Here is a 19,984-nt window from a genome sequence, read left to right as displayed (position 1 = left end):
ACCCACAGCAATGCCTGATAAATTCTCCTTAAGATTTCTGTGGGTGATAGTTTAACTCATACAAGGTCACCCATTAAATGAACAGGGAATCAAACCCTGGTCTCCAGAGTTGTAGGACCTCTGAAAATGACAAGAACTGATTATTAGAACCTAACTACTTGAATGTGGGCTTTGTACTGGACTGAATACATGCACGCACGCACACACACTTTATCCTTCTCGATACCACAAAATGCTACTACAGTAGTATCCAATAGTTGGTTCTCCAGGTGTTTTGGACTTCAGCTCCCAGAATTCCTGCACATTGAACAAGATGGCCAGGGCTTCTGGGAACTGGAGGTCCAAACACCAGGAGGATCAAAGATTGGTCACCACTGCTCAATACAATGGATTAAATCTAAAAATGATCACAGGAAGCAGAATATGACCCATGTAAACAGCAATATATGGGGGGGGGGGGGGTAATTGGTCCAGTTAAGCATTTATAGGCTTGACTACTGGCTTAGTTTTGGGAAGGGATTTGAGTGCAAAAGCCAAAATGTTACAGTAGTTTGTGTTGGACTAGGACTTAGGAGACCAGGGAAATCCACTGGATGACTTTAGTCAGGAACATGATCCCTGAGTGACGTGTCATATGTATTAAGTAAAGTAAAGGTTTTCCCCTGACATTAAGTCTAGTAGAGTCTGACTCTGGGGGCTGGGGCTCACCTCCATTTCTAAGCCAAAGAGCTGGTGTTGTCCGTAGACACCTCCAAAATCATGTGGCCAGCATGACTGCATGGAGCACCGTTATCTTCTCACCTAAGTGGTCCCTATTGATCTAATCATATTTGCATGTTTTAAAACTGCTAGGTTGACATAAGCTGGGGCTAACAGCAGAAGCTCACCCCGCTCCCCGGATTCGAACCACCAATCTTTCAGTCAGCAAGTTCAGCAGCTCAGCAGTTTAACCTGCTCTGCTTCTGGGGGCTCCGCATATGTATTAGTGGTTCCATATAAAAGAAATACACATATAAATGCATCACAAGTGTCACATACACTCCAAAGAGGTAGAATTTTGATCATGTTAGGGGAAACTAGACAATCAAATAGATTCAAACTCTTAAAATCATAAGTCATTTCATTCATAGTTTTAAAAATATTGTGACTGCTCTTCACAAAATTTTGTAATGCATAACAAGAAAACTATTGAAATAAATGCAGATATTCATGACTCTTTTCAGTGACACCTCCACAATTAAAAGATTTCATGAGTAATTTATCAATATTCTCCACTTGGAGAGATGGCAAAATTTCAGTGCATATATCTGTGGAGTTTTGCTCAATTTAGCCATAAGTCTTCATAAAGCATATGTTTATTATAAAAACATTTAAACAAATGGAGAGCCGTATACATAATAAAAACAGAACATACATATACAAATTAATGATAACAAGAAAACAAACACAACTTCTTGAACCCAGTTACTATATTTGACTCCTTTTTGTCTCATTTATCTCAATGTGCGCATATGTGCACGTACACAAGTAGAAATAAGAATGGTGAAGAAATTTTACAAACAAGTTTTCTCTTTTTTTTCAAAAGCACATAGTGCTTAATATGATCCACACTTAGGAAGATTAAAAACGCACAGATGCAGAATAATTTGTTATTTACAACCATTACACAAAGATGCGAGAATGAAGAAAATCAGCAGATAAATGTCATAACAATGCAAATTGCAAGATCTGTTTGTATACTGATATGCACTAATATGCACTGATATGCATTTTTTTTCTAAATGGATAGTGGCCAGGCATATTCTGATTTCAACTGAGTGCACAAAGTGTAGATTGTGGCTTTAAACAAAAGGTAGGCTTGAAAAGGCAATAATTGCTCTTGTGAAATTTCAGAGTAACAGTTGAAATGAGTGTTATCGAAGACTTTAATAGCTGGAATCACTGGGTTACTGTGAGTTTTCTGGGCTGTTTGGCCATGTTCCAGAAGCATTCTCTCCTGATATTTCACCCACATCTATGGCAGGCATCCTGAGGTGTGAGGTCTATTGGTAATGAGGCAAGTAGGGTTTATATATCTGTGAAATGTCCAGGGTGGGAGAAAGAACTCCTTTGTCTGTTTGAAACAAGTATAAATGCTGCAATTGATCACCTTGATTAGCATTTAATAGATTCAAAGACTGGCTGTTTCCTGCCTGAGGGAATCCTTTGTTGGGATGTGTTAGCTGGTCCTGATTGTTTCATGTCTGGAATTCCCATTTTCAGAGTGTTGTTTTTGATTTGCTGTCCTGATTGTAGAGTTTTCTTTAATACTGATACTCTGAAATTCTGAATTTCAGGGCCAGCTAACATCTCCAAACAAAGGATTCCCTCAGGCAGGAAGCAGCCAGGCTTTAAGTCTGCAAGGCCATTAAATGCCAATCAAGGTGATCAATTATTGCATTCACACTTGTCTCAAACAGACAGGAGTTCTTTCTCCCAAACTGGCTATATAAACCCCACTTGCCTAATTTCCAGCAGACAGAGGATGCCTGCCATAGATGTGGGCAAAACATCAGGAGAGAATGCCTCTGGAACACGGCCATACAGCCCAGAAACCTTACAGCAATCCAGTTTAAAAGAGATTTCCAGTAGCTGCGGGCATGGCTTCAACACCTTGTACTACTTTTCACTGTTTCCAATGGCAGGTGAAATCAGAAAAAAGTACACAAAACAATATAAAACACAAATTATGAATGAATCAAACAATTAATACAGGCTGCTGGATTATGCTTTCCTTCGCATACACTTTGGGACTGAAGTCCAGCCTGGAGACAGCCAACCAAATGCAGTGTTTGTAACCATTCTTTGACTGCTGCAAAGAACATGTCAACACATCCCATTCAGAACTGCAATTGAATGAATTTTCATAACAATGATCTCCTAGAGGATCAGATGACGTTATGGGTCAGTGGTAGGCAGGAGAGCCTAAAGAAATTATGTGATTGGAGGGAGCAATACAAATTACTCTTCCTAGCTTTATTGTGATACTGCAATACAACACCTGCTAGCCGTATTTTTTTTTGTAATAATCTTTAATGAATTTTTCCAAACGTACAGTAGAGTCTCACTTATTCAACATAAACAGGCCAGCAGAACGTTGGATAAGCGAATATGTTGGATAATGAGGGATTAAGGAAAAGCCTATTAAACATCAAATTAGGTTATGATTTTACAAATTAAGCAGCAAAACATGTTACACAACAAATTTGACAGAAAAAGTAGTTCAATACGCAGTAATGCTATGTAGTAATTACTGTATTTATGAATTTAGCACCAAAATATCACGATGTATTAAAAATATTGACTACAAAAATGTGTTGGATAATCCAGAACATTGGATAAGTGAGTGTTGGATAAGTGAGACTCTACTGTATTTCTAAAATAAATATTGGTAGGTTTAGAGGACGAGTTGAATAGGGAGGGATAAGCGGGGGAAATGGGGGGGGGAAAGGTGAGGAAACGAGAAGACAAAAACATAACAATAACAAAAACACATAAAATGTGTGTGTGTGGGGGGGAGGGGTGTTGTACTTCCAATTTTTTCTTTTGGGTGTGAGTATATTTCTGTTAATATTTTTTAGTCCACTCCATCATCATATATTTATACAAATATCTTCTTACTTCAGGTATATTTTTAATAAAGTCCAATTTGTATTGTTTGTTTGTTTGTTTTGCTTGGTGAGTTTTCAAACAGTAGGTTAGATTGTCCATATTCATTATATCCAAAATCTTTAATATCCTTTCTTCTTTTATTGGTGTTTCTTTCATTTTCCATTTTCTTACATAAATTATTCTGGCTGCCGTGGTAAAATAATTTAATAAAATTTCTTGGTTTCTATCATTCCTAATAGAAAGTACTCCAGTTTCAATTGAAATTTAATTTTAAGGATACTCTGTATTATTTTGTGTATTATCTTTCAAAATTCTTTTGCACTTTTGCAGCTCAACCACATATGATAGAATGTACATCGCCTTGATTCCACATTTCCAACAGTTTTCTTGAATATTTTTGTAGCACTTGGCTAATTTTTGGGGCATCATACATTACTGGTACATCTGTTGCTGTATTTTCTAAGAGGGTATAGGGCAACATATTCCTACTCTCTCAATTGTGCATGTGAAGGTTACTTCTAAAACTTCTTGTACATGATGGAAAAAATGGTTCCCGTGTTACCTTCTGTAACATTTTTCACCCTTGTGCAAGAGCAAAAGGTCAACATCTTTTATCCTCCCAACAAAAAGGTTGATGTCGGAAGCAAAATAAGGTATTCTGCACAAATAAGATTTTTTCTCACAAAAATGCTGCAATGTATTTGGCACAAAATGCATTTTCTTCCACAAAAGCAATTCTGAAATGTGAAAATGCAAACAAAGCTCTTGCAATTTCACTAAAGAAAAAAACACCCTTTGACACTTTGCTTCAGACCAAACCACATATACTGTACAATCATTAGCCCATTTTCCATTACTTGTTATTTGAAGACCTCTTATTTCCAAAACAAATCAGCACTTTTAAAGAACACTTAGCTACTACATCCATGAATTCAAACAAGGCCTCAGTTCTTCTACGTGGATACAAGATATTGTCTCAGCTTACCTAACAAATAGGTTAGGACTACAATAGAGGCTACAGATCACACATGTCAAAACCAAGGTCCATGGGTTGAATCTGGCCCACTACATCATTTTTTGGCTCACAAGGGTTTCAAATCCAAGGCAATATAGATACATTTATACAGTCTTATTATTACAAATGGCCCCTTGAAGGCAACCACAAAGTTGATGTAGCCCTTGGTGTAGACACAATGTTTGGTCTAATGTGCAGACTTCTGGATGCTACTGAAGTTTCAGCATCCATAACAAAAACAGGCAATGATGAGGAATGCAAGAACTGTAATCCAGTGAGATCTGGAAGGCTGCACTGGGCCCACTCTGATATAAATAAAAATTAGGCCTGGCAGAACTATCAACTGGAGTCTCAGAGGACATCTATAGTGTACCATTTTAGATCAATTTCACATAAGAAGACTTTGGCAAATTGCCACTTGGTAGTAGTGCTGAGAATTCTCTCTTTTGAGATCCCTAACCCCCACTCTTTTACAGAACTAGATCCCTTTGAGACAGAGAGTAACAACTGCTTTACAAAGCTTGTGTTGTCACTATACCCAAACCACAGAAATGTATCTACGTGAATATTCAACAATAGCCAGCTTGTACACTATCAAATTATTTGTCAATGAGCATACTTGTGTTGCCTACTTGAAAGTGCTGTTTACATTGTTTTGGACTTACAACAAATTTCTGAGGTAGATATGCTGAGCAATGGCCTGATTTATAGCCAATGAGTGGTTATTACAGTTGGATTGGGATGCCTAGCAGAGATTCTTGTGTTTCTTGTGTTTCAAGCTTAGCCTAACAGTCTTAACTATGTAGACACTGCATTATCCCTCCTCAAAAATTAGTTTTATATCTTGGCAACCAGAATGTTATAGTGACGGTCATCCTCAGTTAGAAGAAAAACTTCATGCCAGTCCCTCTCATAGCCCTCCATATAGTTTTCTCGAGAAACTTCTGAACTGAACTTCGAAATTCTATAAACTACTATTTTAACTTCAAGACAATATCCAAGGAGAAACATTTCAACCTGTGAAGAGAAAACAAGAAAACATATTAGGTTTTTTAAAAGTACAGCACTGGCAAATCATATAAATTATGTTTTATGAGAATATGAAATTATTTCAAAATCACATCAACATATTTTAAAAGTAAACTTTTAGAAAATGGAAGAAATGGGATGCCTATAAAAAAAATAATAGGCAATGAATTTTGTATCCTATCGCATCACAGTTAACGGGGATTCTTCTATAGTTGGGATTTCTACAAAAATAAATTTGTTACAGCTTAAGTCTTTTAAATGTTTTGCCTGATGTGAGAAAATTGTACACCTTGAGGCAACTGTCTTTTCTAGACTACTGTGATAGTGAAGGGTAATGGGTGTGCCATGCCACATATTATTGTAAATCTTCATGCAGCATCTTCTTTACTATTTGCATGAATATCCTGTACAATAATAGGCTGTTTCACATGTGAGATTATAAGAATGCGTTGCTTACCTGTAACCATGTTTCTTCGAGTGGTCATCTGTAAAATCCACAAATATGGGTTTTTCTGCACCTGCACAGACCTTTTGGAATTCTCTAGAAGCTCAAAGATACAATTTTGGCTGGGGCCTTGTACTATATATAGGCAGTGGGAGGGGCCAACGCCCCAGTTCCGCAGCCGCGAGAGGCAGCTTCGGAGCCGAGGCATGACATGCTGCGGGGAGGATGGTCAGGGATGTGTGCATTTCACAGGTGACTACTTGAAGAAACATGGTTACAGGTAAGCAACCCATTCTTCCTTTTTGATGGTCCCTGTGAAATGCACACATATGACTGACTAGCAAGCTACTGACCTGGAAAGGCGGGCGTCATGCCAAGCACAAAGACAGAACGGCCCTGCCGAAGGCAGCATCCTTCCGCGATAACATGTAAAGCTTGTAGTGTGACATGAATGTCAATGGCGTTGACCAAGTTGCGGCACGGCAAATGTCGTCCAAGGGCGTGTGAAGTGGCCATAGCCCTCGTGGAGTGGGCTCTCAGCATAGACGGCGGTTCACGACCCGCACACTGGTAGGCCAGTCGTATGGTAGCCACAATCCAAGAAGAAAGATGCTGCGGCGTCACTGGAAGACCTAAACAGTCTTGACAATACTTTAAAAAGAGGTAAGGCGATCTTCTCAGAGGGTGCGTTCTATCCACATAGAAAGCTAACGCTCTCCTCACGTCCAGGGTGTGTCATGACTGTTCTAAGGGGGATGACGGGCTTTGAAAGAAAGCTGGTAAAATGATAGCTTGAGAAAGATAAAACTGGGATAAGGTGATATCTGTTCGAAGAACAGCCTTATCTTTATGAAAATGGAGTTAGGGTTTGTCGACCCTCAAGGCACACAACTAGCTTGCACAACGTGCTGAAGCAATGGAGACCAGGAATGCAGTCTTCCACGATAAATGCTGTAAGTCAATCGTCACCATGGGCTCAAAGGGAGGTTTGGTGAGCTGGGCAAGAACCAACTCGAGACTCCAGGCTGGTACCGGGGGACGAGCCGGGGAATGCAGGTTCTTATGGACCTTTAGAAACAATCGGATCAAGGGGTCCGCAAAACAAGAGAGATTACCAGCCTTTTGATGCTATCACGAAATAGCGGCCAGGTAACATTTGATAGAGGAGATGGACAAACCCCTTTGCGAAAGGAACAGAAAAAAATTCAGAACTACTGCGGTAGAGGCCATTGAAGGGTCGGCACCAACATGTCTTGCAAAAACAGAGAAGCATCGCCATTTATAGGTATAAGACTTATTTGTGGAGGCCTTGTGGGCTGCATTGATGATGGCTCTCACAGGCCCGGGAAGGCATAAGACGGTCTTATCCTTCATGCTGTGAGGTGAAGGGATTTCACGTCCGGATGACAAATCTTCCCCTGTTGTATGGTGAGAATGTCTGGTCTGAAGTTAGGTTGCTGAAACTCTCTTCGAGAAGCCATGAAGAGAGGTCCGAACCATGGTTGCCGAGGCCACCAGGGTGTTATTAGTATGCAATCCGCATTTTCTTTCAACAGCTTTGATAGAGTCCATGTGATCAACGGGACCGAAGACATCAACCTGGGTGTCCATGGGCAGAAAAACATTTCCCCAGGCATCCCAATGTCCGATTTGGAGGAAGGTGTGCGCAATACAGATCGCATTGTGCATTCTCTGGAGATGCGAAGAGGTCTATAAGAGGAGGGCCCCAATGATCGAAGATGTGTTGTAACCCTTCTGGGTGAACCCGCCACTTGTGGCAGGACACAGGGGTGCTGCTCAGCGTGTCCGCTAACTTGTTCTCTTCACCAGGAAGGTAAATCGCGATCAAATGGATTCCCCGGAGAATGCACCAATCCCAAATTTGAAATGTTTATCAGCTTGTGAGAGCGAGTCCTGCCCTGCTTGTTTATATAGAATTTTGTTGTCGTGTTGTCCGTGAGGAGCTGGACCACCCGTCTGGAGAACGTGGGCTCAAAGGCTCTGTGCGCCTTTTGAACTGCCAGCATTTCCAGGTGGTTGAATTGGCTCTTCTCCGAAATGGACCATACGCCCTGAACGCTAAGACTGTCCAAGTGGGCTCCCCAGCCCAACAGCGACGAATTCGTGGTGAGCGTCTTAGATGGCTCCGGTTGGCAGAAAGGCATCCCTTTCCTGATGTTGGAACAAAGAGTCCACCATTGGAGCGATTTCCAAACTGACCTGGGAAGTCTCAAGACAGGAACCACATTTGGAGCGGCCGCATCCTCAGTCTGGCATGAGGCGTCACAGCTGTTGTAGCGGCCATGTGGCCAAGTACTGACTGGATGAATTCGGCGTGCATAATGTGCTGACAAAGTGCCTCTAAAATGACCGACCTCAAGGCCATGAAGCAGTCTTCTGGTAGAAACGCTCTTTGTTTGGTAGAGTTGATGAAGGCCCCAATAAAATGGACAGACTGGGAAGGCCGCAGGCAGGACTTTTTGTGGTTGACAATCAAGCTGAGACCCTGTAGAAGAGACAACATAAAGTCAATGTGGGACAACAAATCTGCCTTGGACAGAAGCCAGCCGTCGATGTATGGGTAAACCACTATACCCTGCTGGTGAAGGAAGGCCGTGCATTTAGTAAAGACTCTTGGCACGGTGGACAGGCCAAACGGGAGAACGGAGAAACTGTAACAACGGCGAGCAACCTTAAAACTAAGAAACCTGCGATGGGAGGGCCTAATCGAAATGTAGAAATAGGCTTCCTTGAGATCAACAGTCGCGAACCAGTCACCCTTGCAAAGTAGGGAGAGGATCATCAGGAGCATGATCATCCTAAACTTTCAAGGTCTGATGTAGTAATTAACTCCCCGAAGATTTAGGATGGGGTGAAAGCCACCATCCTTCTTAGGGACCAGAAAATATCTCAAGAAGAAACATCTGTCTAGGTTTCGGTCCCTCACTCGTTGGATGGCCCCTTGTACAACAGGGATTGAATTTCTTGTAGCAAAGGGGGGGAAGGGAGAGGATGTTGATCTAATGTGCCCCGTCGGGGGCAACGTGTTGAACTCTATGGCGTAGCTCCTGGATATAATGCTCAGGACCCAATTGTCTGATGTTGTCCGACACCATGTAGCAAGATATAGTGCAAAGCGGTCCCTAAGGGTATAAGGGCGAGAAAGAAGAGGCTCCGTCCCATGTAATCTGGAGTGCGCGTGTTGATCTGAGCCAACAGTGAGCTTAACAGAGCTAACTTCAAACTATGAATTAACAGAAGAACCATAAGAACAGGGACTGACAGTTGTGACAGTGGACACGTGATTTGGTGTGGCTGGGCTAAACTCGCCGCCTGGAGGTATAGGGTTGTCTAGCCCTACCCTGTTGGCAATGCCTCGAAGAGGAAGCAGGCCTCCTTGAAGTTGATGCTGGAAGCTGAATGCACGGTCTTGAGGCCAACGGAGCAGGGCTGAAATGCCTACAATAGAAAGGTAAGGCAGAGGGCCAACGCTGACGCTGTTTGTTCGAGGGTTGTGCTGGAAGGCCAAATCTGTGTGCTGTGTGGTGGGTGCATTCCAAATTAGAATCTGTATTGGGATTGAAGAGGCCAGCATCGTCTAACAGCAGGTCTTCAATCGCCATGCGTACAAAGAGAGGCCGGAGGAGCACAGCCACGCGTGACAACGTAATGCCACAGCAGCAGCAAAGAGTTTGCCAGCTGAATCTGCTGTGTGTTTGGCCAATTCTTTCTGTAGGTCGGCAAATTGGCAGGCCTCTAGCTTAAATGCTCTGGCTAACCGTAGCTCTTCTGGAGGTAAGTGTTCAAGGTAAGGTGCCAACTTGTTCCATAGATAGTTTTGATTGCATCCCCAAGTAGGCCTCATAGTGGGCCAAACGAGCGAACAAGCCTGCAGAAGTATAGATCTTACAGCCCACTGCATCCAATTTCTTTCCCTCTCTATCTGTGGGAGTGGTCTGGGATCTCTGAGATGGGCAACTCTGGGCCACGTCCACTACTATTGAATTAGGTTTAGGGTATTTGCCAATCCACTCAGCAGAGAACAGGTCTGTGCAGTAAAGGTTGTCAGCTTTCTTGGAGATAGCTGGAATCATGGAGGGAGCCAAATTAGGTGTCTCAAGGAGACGAAGAAGGTATGGTAATAATGGGAGTGGTGTGGATATCAGGGTTTGTTGTTGTTCACGAGAAAAAACAAGATCATCGACCACCGTCAGGTCCTGGGGGGGTCAGTAGATTTAGAGCTTTAGCTAGACAAGAAATAAGTGATGAGAAGCCCCAAACCTCCTCTGGAGACTCAGTATCTTGGTCAGTGGCCTCAGGCAGTATGTTGGGCTGCAACAGTTCTACAGAAGAGCCTGAATCTGAGACAATAGCAGCATCATTGTTGGGCTGGATCCATGGGTGTGCTCATGGAGGGGCATGGTATCGAAGCTGCTGCCTGAGAGGGAGCTGTTGAGGCTTCTTGCCCGTGTGAGGAGGTGTAATGAGCTCTTGAGGAGTGGTGTCTACGGGAGGAGCGATGAGGCATAAGGGAGAGAAAATCTCTAGTATAAATAGGGTCCCCGTGGAAATAATAAGGGGAAGGAGACCTCGTTCCATAAGAATGCCCTCCGTAGGTGGAGCTTTGGGACCGAGAGGAGCGATCTTCCCCAGAGCAAGAGCTCCATGAGCTTGAGGAGGGAGACCTATAGTGCCTCCTCCGGGACCGACGATGGTGCGAGTGTCTCGAGGGTGCACTGTCCCTTGCTCGAGCCCTACATCTCTCAGCCATGGCTGTCGTGGCCGACGATACCTCCCCCGAGATGGATGCAAGGGGCGCGGGTTTGTGCGGCGCTTCTCCCTCTCTCTGCAAGGTTGGGGCGGTGGGCGTGGCCATCTGGCTCTTGGCCATGCTCATGATCGAGCCCTCTGATCACGGGGGCCACGTGGAGCTAGGGAGCTCAAGTTCTGGGTGGGGAGGACCCGCCCCATCCAGCCTGGGTTAGCGGGTTGAAGGGCCCAACTCTGCAGATTGATCCTCCATGGAGCTGTTGCCCCTGCCAGGGCTTGCAGCGAGCGGGGGAGTTGGCGCCTGAGCACTTGGTGCTTCCGCTCTTTGTTTGCTGCTTCCCTCACACTTTTTAGGGGCTTTGGAGCCCGTGGAAGGGGCCTTAGGTCTTTTAACCTTTGCCTTTTTCGGGAGAGGGGGCATCAGCTCTGGGGCTCCATCTGAAGGTAAGCATGGCTGGGCTGATGCCACCATCGGGGTTGGGCCAAGAGGCTCGGAAAAGGCCCGTTTTGGAGGCTGAGGGGGTGGCGGGAGAAGGGCCTGTTCATATAACAGCACCTTTAAGCGCGTTTCCGTTTTTCCAGGCTTGTGGAGTAAAAGCCTGACAGATTGGGCAGGAACGGGCAGCGTTCCTGCCCAATCTTCACCCATCACCCAGGCAATGGCACATTGCATGGCCATCGGTGTCAGGCAACTTGCCTCCACACTGAGAGCACTTCTTGAAAAGGCATTTTGAGGCAAGGAGAAAACTGGCCTGAGTAGTTAACAGTCCAGGTCAAATCACAGTGATCAAGGTCCAAATCAGCAGGCAAAGAATGGTCAGGTGAGGTCCAAAGATCAAATTCAACAATTCAGAACTAAATATCTATCACTAATATAGAAAGCTAGAGAGCAAGAGAATCCAACTGTCTAAAACGGCAGAAAAAAAGGAACTGGGGTGTTGGCCCCTCCCACTGCCTATATATAGTACAAGGGGAGAGTGGGCGGAGCCCCCGCCAAAATTGTATCTTTGAGCTTCTAGAGAATTCCAAAAGGTCTACACAGCCACTGGAAAACCCACATGTGTGCATTTCACAGGGACCACAAAGAAGGAAACCATTTAGGTCATCAGCTCTGATTCTCATATACAGTAGAGTCTCAATTATCCAACATAAACGGGCCAGCAGAATGTTGGATAAGTGAAAATGTTGGATAATAAGGATTAAGGAAAAGCCTATTAAATGTCAAATTACGTTATGATTTTACAAATTAAGCACTAAAACATCATGTTTTACAACAAACTGATAGAAAAAGCAGTTCAATACATGGTAATTACTGTAGTAATTACTGTATTTACAAATCTAACACCAAAACATTGTAATGTATTGAAAACATTGACTACAAAAACATTGACTACTAAAAGGCAGACTGCGTTGGATAATAAAGAACATTGGATGAGCGAAGGTTGGATAAGTGAGACTCTACTGTACTACCATGTTTCCCCAAAAATAAGGCACTGTCTTATATTTATTTTTCCTCAAGAAGACACATTATGGCTTATTTTCATGGGATGTCTTATTTTTATATCCATGGCCAGTACTCAAGCGCTCAGGCGGCATGATAGCCAGATGCCTCCCTCAATCTGGTGTGGGCTGCTACTCCTGCAAGGGAGGGAACACTGTGGTGCCCAAACCCTGTGACAGAGAGAGAGGTGGGCTCAGCAAGTAGCGCTCTGGCAATCTCCTCTGGCAGCAAGAGCACCAGGGAGAGGCCTGGCAGCTGCGCTGTGGATGGAATGAGGGCCCAAGCGCATCCTGCCTCCTTGCAGTGTTTACCCTTACCAGGGCTTGGCACTGCTCCTGTGCCCTCCATTTGGGAGATTTTGGCGTGCTCTGGCCCTTCCCTTGCTTGGGCAGGGAGGAGGGCATGCTGGTGTGAGCTGGTAAGTCAGCTGCAGCCATGGCAGAGGGAAGGGGCAGTTGCCTTCTGTACCGCTCCATGCCAGTACATTGCACAGCCATGCCTATTACTATGTCTTATTTTCGGAGTATGGCTTATATTGTGCAAATGCTTAGAAATCCTGCTACTTCTTAATTTATGAGTATGTCTTATTTTTTGGGAAACATGGTAATTCCAGTCTTGGCATGCTCTTTGGGCTTGTTTATGTAGCCCTAAAACCCAAAATGCATCAGAAGCAGCTCCATCAGAAGCAAGTCCAAACAATGTCCAAGGTCCTTCTCCCTGGGTGTACGGGTGCCTTTGCTGATGTCACCTGGCAATAGCTAGGAGCTCTTCTGGAACTCGGTGGCAAACCATCAGTGATGATGAAAAGGAAGGTGAGGTGACAATCCAATGGTCAGAATCTATTTTGGTCAGTTCAGGGTATTCCTATTCTGGTGTCGCACCAAAATGGTTGGTAGGTACAGATGAGTCCTTGGTTTCTTGCATCCACAGAAAACAGTAGTTTGCTAACTCTCCAAGCTTGATGTAGTGACACTCATGAAAGCAGAATATATGAAAAACATTGGAGCCATATGTATCTTGACAATTGTGTATTGTCATCACATCTGAACCTAACATCTGTCATGAAAGCACTGCTATGGAGCGATATTTTCTGATAATTGATTTCTACTTTTTAAAAATTGTATCTAGTCCTAATACTGATAATTTTTCCCCTGAACATAGTTCAAAGAACATGTATTTTAAATATATATATAAACAAATCATGAAACATTTTATAATTTTCTCAAATGCCTCAGTATTTTTCAAGTTTCATGGTGAACCCACATATTTACCTGATCCAGACCTCTTCCATCGCCAGAATTTAGATGATTCATCATATAACTTAACGGGTCTGAGGAAGTATCACGGATAAACAGGTGGTAAAAAAACCTTGGCAAGCCTTTCTGTTTGTTGCTGAAGCACTCGTAAGCCTCTATTACTTGGTAGAGCATCATGAACTTTACACCTTCATATAACTTGTGTTCCATACTTTCATCATTAAAAAGGGCATTGCACAAGTTCCATCTTTCATACTGGTCTTTAATACCACTGATTTCCATCCACTAAAAGATATCAAACAATAAAAAAAAACAAGTTCTTGAGCCTGTCACTCAAAGTAAGGTATTATCTTGGTCAAACTAGCTTTGATATCAAATATAAGAACAATGAATTTGGTTTTTCAAGTCAGTGAGCAGAAAATGAAGTTGAGGAGGAATGAAATGGGAGAGGTCATGGAAGGCTAGAAATAGAGCATTCTGCACAGCAGCAGGAAAGCTTCTGCAGGTATAAAATAGCTTATGCAATTTCCTCCAACTGTGTCAGTTCATTGAACATTATAACAGCATTAAGGAGCTACCCAAATGGGCAATCTATCAAGTTTTGAAACAAACTAGATATCCTCTTAAGACGAATCTACACAATGTACGATCCATAAACAGCTCATGAGCCACATATTGGCTTTAGTAATCTGAAGCTAGTAGTAAAACAGAAGTTTATCAAGGTGTTAATGAAAGACCATATATCACTGATGGGTCAGCACAACCAGAAGGGAAGTGCTCTTTCAACTGTGGAATACTCTGCCTGGGAGACGGGCAGTGGTGGTGCAATTGGTTAAATCCTTGTGACAGCTAAACTGCTGACCTGCAGGTTGGAGGTTTGAATCCACGAGACGAGTTGAACTCCCATTTGTCAGCAATAGCTTCCCATGCGGAGACATGAGAGAAGCCTCCCAGCAGGATGGTAACACATCTGGGCATCCCCTGGGCCATGTCTCTGTAGACAGCCAATTCTCTCACATCAGAAGCAACTTGCAGTATGTTCTCAATTTGCTTCTGACATGATTTAAAAAACTGCCTGGGAGTGTAGTGAAGTCTCCTTCTCTGGAGTTTTTTAGACAGAGACTCGATAGTAATCTCGTGGAAGTGCTTTGAATTTCTATTTCTATTTGGCAAAATGGAGTCAGACTAGATGGCCATTGAAATCACTTTCTGTTCTATGATTCCAGAAAGTACTTGCTGTAAGGGAGGATGCTAGTTACATGTTTTGGTGATGGTCCATTCCTTATTCCCCTGAACCAAGACAGGAAGGATGAGAATATCTTGCTAGGGATAGATACCTGGTTCCAAGAAGCATGGGCACCGAAATTAATGGCTGAAAATTGTGCAAAGCAGCAAAATACTAGTAAACACAGGAAAACACCATAGAAATGGATTTTATTTGTTTGTTTGCTATATTTGTACCCCGCCATTCTCACCCCGAAGGGTACTCAGAGCGGCTTACAAACTATGGCAAATATTCAATGCCGCGTCATACACATAACAATAAACCATAGTAAAATATAAAACAGTTAAAACATATATACAATAAAATAGATCAAAAACTTACGAAGTGCAGAGTCATTATTTCCATGCTTCTTGGTTTTCCTATAGCCATTATTCAGATTGCTAGGTTGAGGTTGAATTCCGCATTAACCTACTCCCCAAACACCTGTGTACAGAGCCAGGTCTTAGCTTTTCCCTGAAGACCAGGAGGGATGGGTCCAGTCTAATGTCACTGGGGAGGGAGTTCCACAGCCGAGGGATCACCACTGAGAAGGCCCTGTCTCTTGTCCCCATTTGCAAATGTGATGGGACTAAGAGCAGGGCATCCTCAGCCGATCTTAAATCTCTAATTGGCTCATAAAGGGAAATACGTTTGGACAAATATGATAAATCCTCTATTTTGTTTCTGTCTGTTTTTTAAATCCTTTCCGTATACATCTATATGTGGTGGAAAGATTTCACTGTGGAATTTTTCAAAGATCATGATATAGGCTACATGACAAACTGAATCAGTTAAGGATTGTTTTCATTAGATGAACAGTGATTTTCCTGAATCCATCACAGCGCACTAATTCTCCCAATGAAATGAAGTGACCAGAGCCCCTGAAAAACATCTTGGCACTGCAAATGCCACTCTCTCAATAAAAATATCAATGGGCAAAACCTGTAAATCAATCTTTTCATTTCCTGAAAGGAAGTTTGCAATGTTTAGCTCTGTGAGAGGGTGATGTTTAATTCCTGATGGCCTCATAAATAACACTCAGTTATTTATTTTTTTTTCTTGGAGGATGTCATAGTAAGAAAATGAAATTTAACTTCATGATTAGCATATAGCTGCTTTGTATCATTATAATAGATATTGCATAGTAGATAATGCAAACTAAATACTGCATTATTCGAAGTTGAGTATCATTTCCCACTATTATTGTACAAGAGGCAATAACAGGAGGATACTTCACAATGCAATGAAAATGACTAAAAGAGAAACTCAACATTTCCCCAAATGTTGAGTACCTTCCTAAAGCAAAAATGTACAAATCTCAGTAGAATATATCAGGACCACAGCCAAACAGTATTCTTTCAGGGCTATCAATCAATTTGATGGCTTCAATTAGCCTTCCTTTTTTAGCTACTTTTCAGCATTTGCATATATGAAAACCTCAACTGAGATATTTGAGATATTGAAGGAAATATTGTTCATTTTCTATAAGAGGAAAACTTCACAATAAAAATGCTAAAGAGAAGCATTTAACTCTCAGGCTTGTAAGTTCAAATGTATTCTCTCCAATTAGACATTTTATCATAGTGATGGTAGATTTAGTGCTAGTGTATTAATTTCCCCTTCAAGTTCCAATTATATAACTTAACTTCTTTCCACTCACCTGATTTTTTAATGCTTCAATACATTTACGTAACTTCCCTAATGTATTGGGACCTGTGTACTGTTCTGGTCCAAAACTATACTGCTGGATCCAATTACAGCCTTGGGAATATAGAAGTTTTTCTGGGAGCTGAAAAAAAGGCAAGAGAACAACTGGAGTTTCTGTGGAGTAGATCAATTGCAAATTACACAAAACCCAAGCAGAAAACATGTATTTCTGATGAGACAGAAAGTGTGAAGAGAGAAACTGAAAATCACAATGCAACAATATATCTTTGATATTTTCTTCAAATAACCAGAGCAACTATTGTTTTCAAATTAATCTATCAATATTCTGCAATTTCTGAAGTTGTGCTAAACACAGAATCATCATATTATTTTCATCTCCATGGATATTATTTAAGTTTCTGAAACCTGCACTGAGAAGCCAAACATGGTCTTCTCATAAAAAAATATTATGACATCCCCCAAGAGCAATTTTATGTAAAGTTTACAACATATCCACTCCCCTTGAAAATATGGAAAGTACGGTAGATTGTATAAGAACAATTGAGTTTGCCCTCAATGTCAGTTTCCAATTTTACTGTTTAGCCACTTTAAAAATAAAACTGTACTTTGAGAATAGGAGCAGAAAGCCATTAATTTCATATGTCATAATTTGATTCAAAGCATACCTTTAGGACATCGACTGCCTTTGTCCATGATGGAGGACGAAGTCCTTGCCGGAATATCTGGTATAATACAGCTCTCAGCACACAGTAGTGATCCTGTCTGACTTCTCTTAGGGATTTCACATCATACCTCCAAAGCAACTGTTCATAAGCCTTTGAGTGAAGATGATAAGGACAATGACAAAATTAGAAAGGACATTTCTTACTGAATTCTGGATGGGAACAAATGCTTGAATGAGCTGTTCAAAGATCATTTGAAAGTGGACCAGCTCTTCTATCATGAAGAAAGGCCCTCATCAAGTGGAATAGAATAGGAAGCAACCAGCGAACCATCAGAACCCATCCCATGGGTCCTGGCATTGCCTATGCAGTTTTTAATGAAATGAATAGAAGCTTTGCTTATTTGGGTTTTTTTTTAATACAGTACCTTTAGTCAAGTTTCTGAGTCAATTGTGCACTATTCATTAGTAGAAGAGAATTGGGTGATGTGGTCCCAATTTCCCACTTAGGGCATTCAAACCTTTTGGGATTTTTTTTCCTTGTCAGGAGTGACTTGTGGAACTGCAAGTTGCTTCTGATGTGAGAGAACTGTCCATCTGCAAGGACATTGCCTAGGGGATGCCTGGATATTTAATGCTTTTACCATCCTTGTGAGAGGCTTCTCTCATGTCCCTGCATGGAGCTGGAGCTGACAGAGGGAGCCCATCCACGCTCTCCCTGAGTTGGATTTTGAACTGGCAACCTTCAGGTCAGCAACCCAACCTTCAAGTCAGCAGTCTGCTGGCCCAAGGGTTTAACCCATTGCAGCACTGGGAGCTCTGTACCTTTTGGGATGGTCGGTACAGTTTAAATTGGTTTTAATTTAGCACAAGCAAAAGTCTATACCTTAAGGTCATAGATTAGGAGGGATCTCACAACCCAAAAAGTGCAGAAAGTCACCTACTTTTCAAGTTTCAGGTGTACATTGGACCTCTTAAACTTGACAAGAGTTATGAGTCTTAGCATGTTGTTATCCAGCCCCAATATTAACACAACTCTACTCCTCTTTGAGCAGTAATTTTATCCACAGCTATGTAGAAATTCATACGACTGGCAGCTTTTATTAGGTTGAAAACATATGTACCTGAGCCATCCTCAAATTGTATCCACACACACAAGTGTGGGCATGCAAATATTCCTTTCCCACCTTCTCCTGTGGAGAGTTAATGTTTTTCAATCATCATAGGCAATGTGTTTGGACTACCTCTGGCCCTCCAGATGTTGTTAGACTGACACACCCCTGAACCCTTGTAAGAATTAACAATGGCGAAACAAAATACAACAATATTAGAAAGAGCACTCGTTGCCAAACCCTATGACAGGTAGAGTCTCTTACAAGTTTCTTCCAAACTGGTACACTTCAAATCTGTTCAACTACAACTTCCATCACTCCCTGCCATCATAGTCATTGATAACAACTGGAATTACAATGTAGCACAACCAGAAGGGTACAAGGTAGGGAAAGGCTGCCAAAGGAAGTCCACCAGAGAGGTACTTCTCGGGAAAGAAAAGAGTTGCACTTGCTTATAATTATAATCTAACTGGAGGAAAATAGGGATAACAATGGAACTTATCACAAAAAGAAATAAAAATTCCATCTCAGCACAATAAACCTGAGGCATGAAAGCAAGAGGAAAACAACTGCAAAGCATTTTACCAGGAAGATGTCTGCAAATACTCAAGCTGTCCAGTTTGCTTAAGAATAAATGGGGCTTGCGGTCTCTGCTAATTTAAAATTCAGAGAGCTACATGTTGACTCAAGACCCAACTTCCCAATAGAGTATAGAATATAGCGATCACTGCTGGGGAAAGTTGCAAAATTAATTTAGAGGCTTATTAACCAAACTTTAGGCATGAATAAACTTCTTCTTTCAGGTCATCATGTAGCTGGCACTGGCACACCCTACTAATAAGGTAGACACATTATCAGTTGCTACTGCATCAGCAGCCATTATTACTGCACCTTTAGTTATCTTTTTATGGATGGCTTTCTTTATTATGCCCATATTTATTTATCAGCTACATTTATACTCCACACTCTGAAGAACTCATGGTGGCATACATAGCTCTCCTTAACACCTTCCCCAAGCAACTATGTGAGGAAGGCAAACAGAGAGGGACAACTGCAAGGCCATCCAAGGAAAGTCGTGGCTTCAAGAGGACTAGAAGTATGATCTCCCAATTTCAGCTCACCATTGCATAACACTCCATACTGGAATCTTTCTTAATCTTTCTGCTATAGTTTTTCTAGTGTCTTAAAGATGTCAAGCTAGAGTTTCTCAATGAAAATAAAAAAGCCTTAAATGCCAGTGCCTGAAATTCAACCATTCCTTCTTTTCCAAAGGTGAAATTCTTGCTTTCTTTTATCCTGAGTTCCAGTAGCCTTTGTTGAAATAATAATAATAATAATAATAATAATAATAATAATAATAATAATAATAATAATAATAGACTTTATTTATATGCCACCCTATCTCCTCAGGGGACTCAGGGCGGTTTCCAACATGATAAAAACAATACAACACAGTACACATAATAAAAACAGAAACATACAACAGTTTAAAGATAATACAAGTAATAAACATACACAACATACAATCCAACAATCAAAAATAAAACTAGTAACAATACTCCATTAACGGGCCAGTTACAGTGACCCAAACTTCAACATTGGAATGGCCAAC

General features: G+C 41.8%; 1 protein-coding gene across 3 annotated transcripts in view; it reads right to left on the bottom strand.

The window, feature by feature from the left end:
• Positions 1–1,337: 1,337 nt before the first annotated feature.
• otulinl (OTU deubiquitinase with linear linkage specificity like) overlaps positions 1,338–19,984 on the bottom strand; it is a 36,986-nt gene continuing 18,339 nt past the window's right edge. For 2 of the 3 annotated variants that reach the window (XM_062979410.1, XM_062979409.1), the window contains exons 5-8: positions 17,265–17,414; positions 16,592–16,720; positions 13,683–13,952; positions 5,696–8,646 (exon numbers count right to left, since the gene is read on the bottom strand). In XM_062979410.1, the coding sequence (XP_062835480.1) occupies positions 8,371–8,646; positions 13,683–13,952; positions 16,592–16,720; positions 17,265–17,414 (825 nt within the window). In that variant the 3' untranslated portion in view covers positions 5,696–8,370. The other variant, XM_062979411.1, reaches the window with a different exon arrangement.

This window comes from Anolis carolinensis, chromosome 4 (assembly GCF_035594765.1).
Source record: "Anolis carolinensis isolate JA03-04 chromosome 4, rAnoCar3.1.pri, whole genome shotgun sequence".
In the NCBI taxonomy this organism is placed as follows: Eukaryota; Metazoa; Chordata; class Lepidosauria; order Squamata; family Dactyloidae; genus Anolis; species Anolis carolinensis.
The sequence above is the reverse complement of the archived record's forward strand: the minus strand, read 5'-3'. Positions and strand labels throughout refer to the sequence as shown.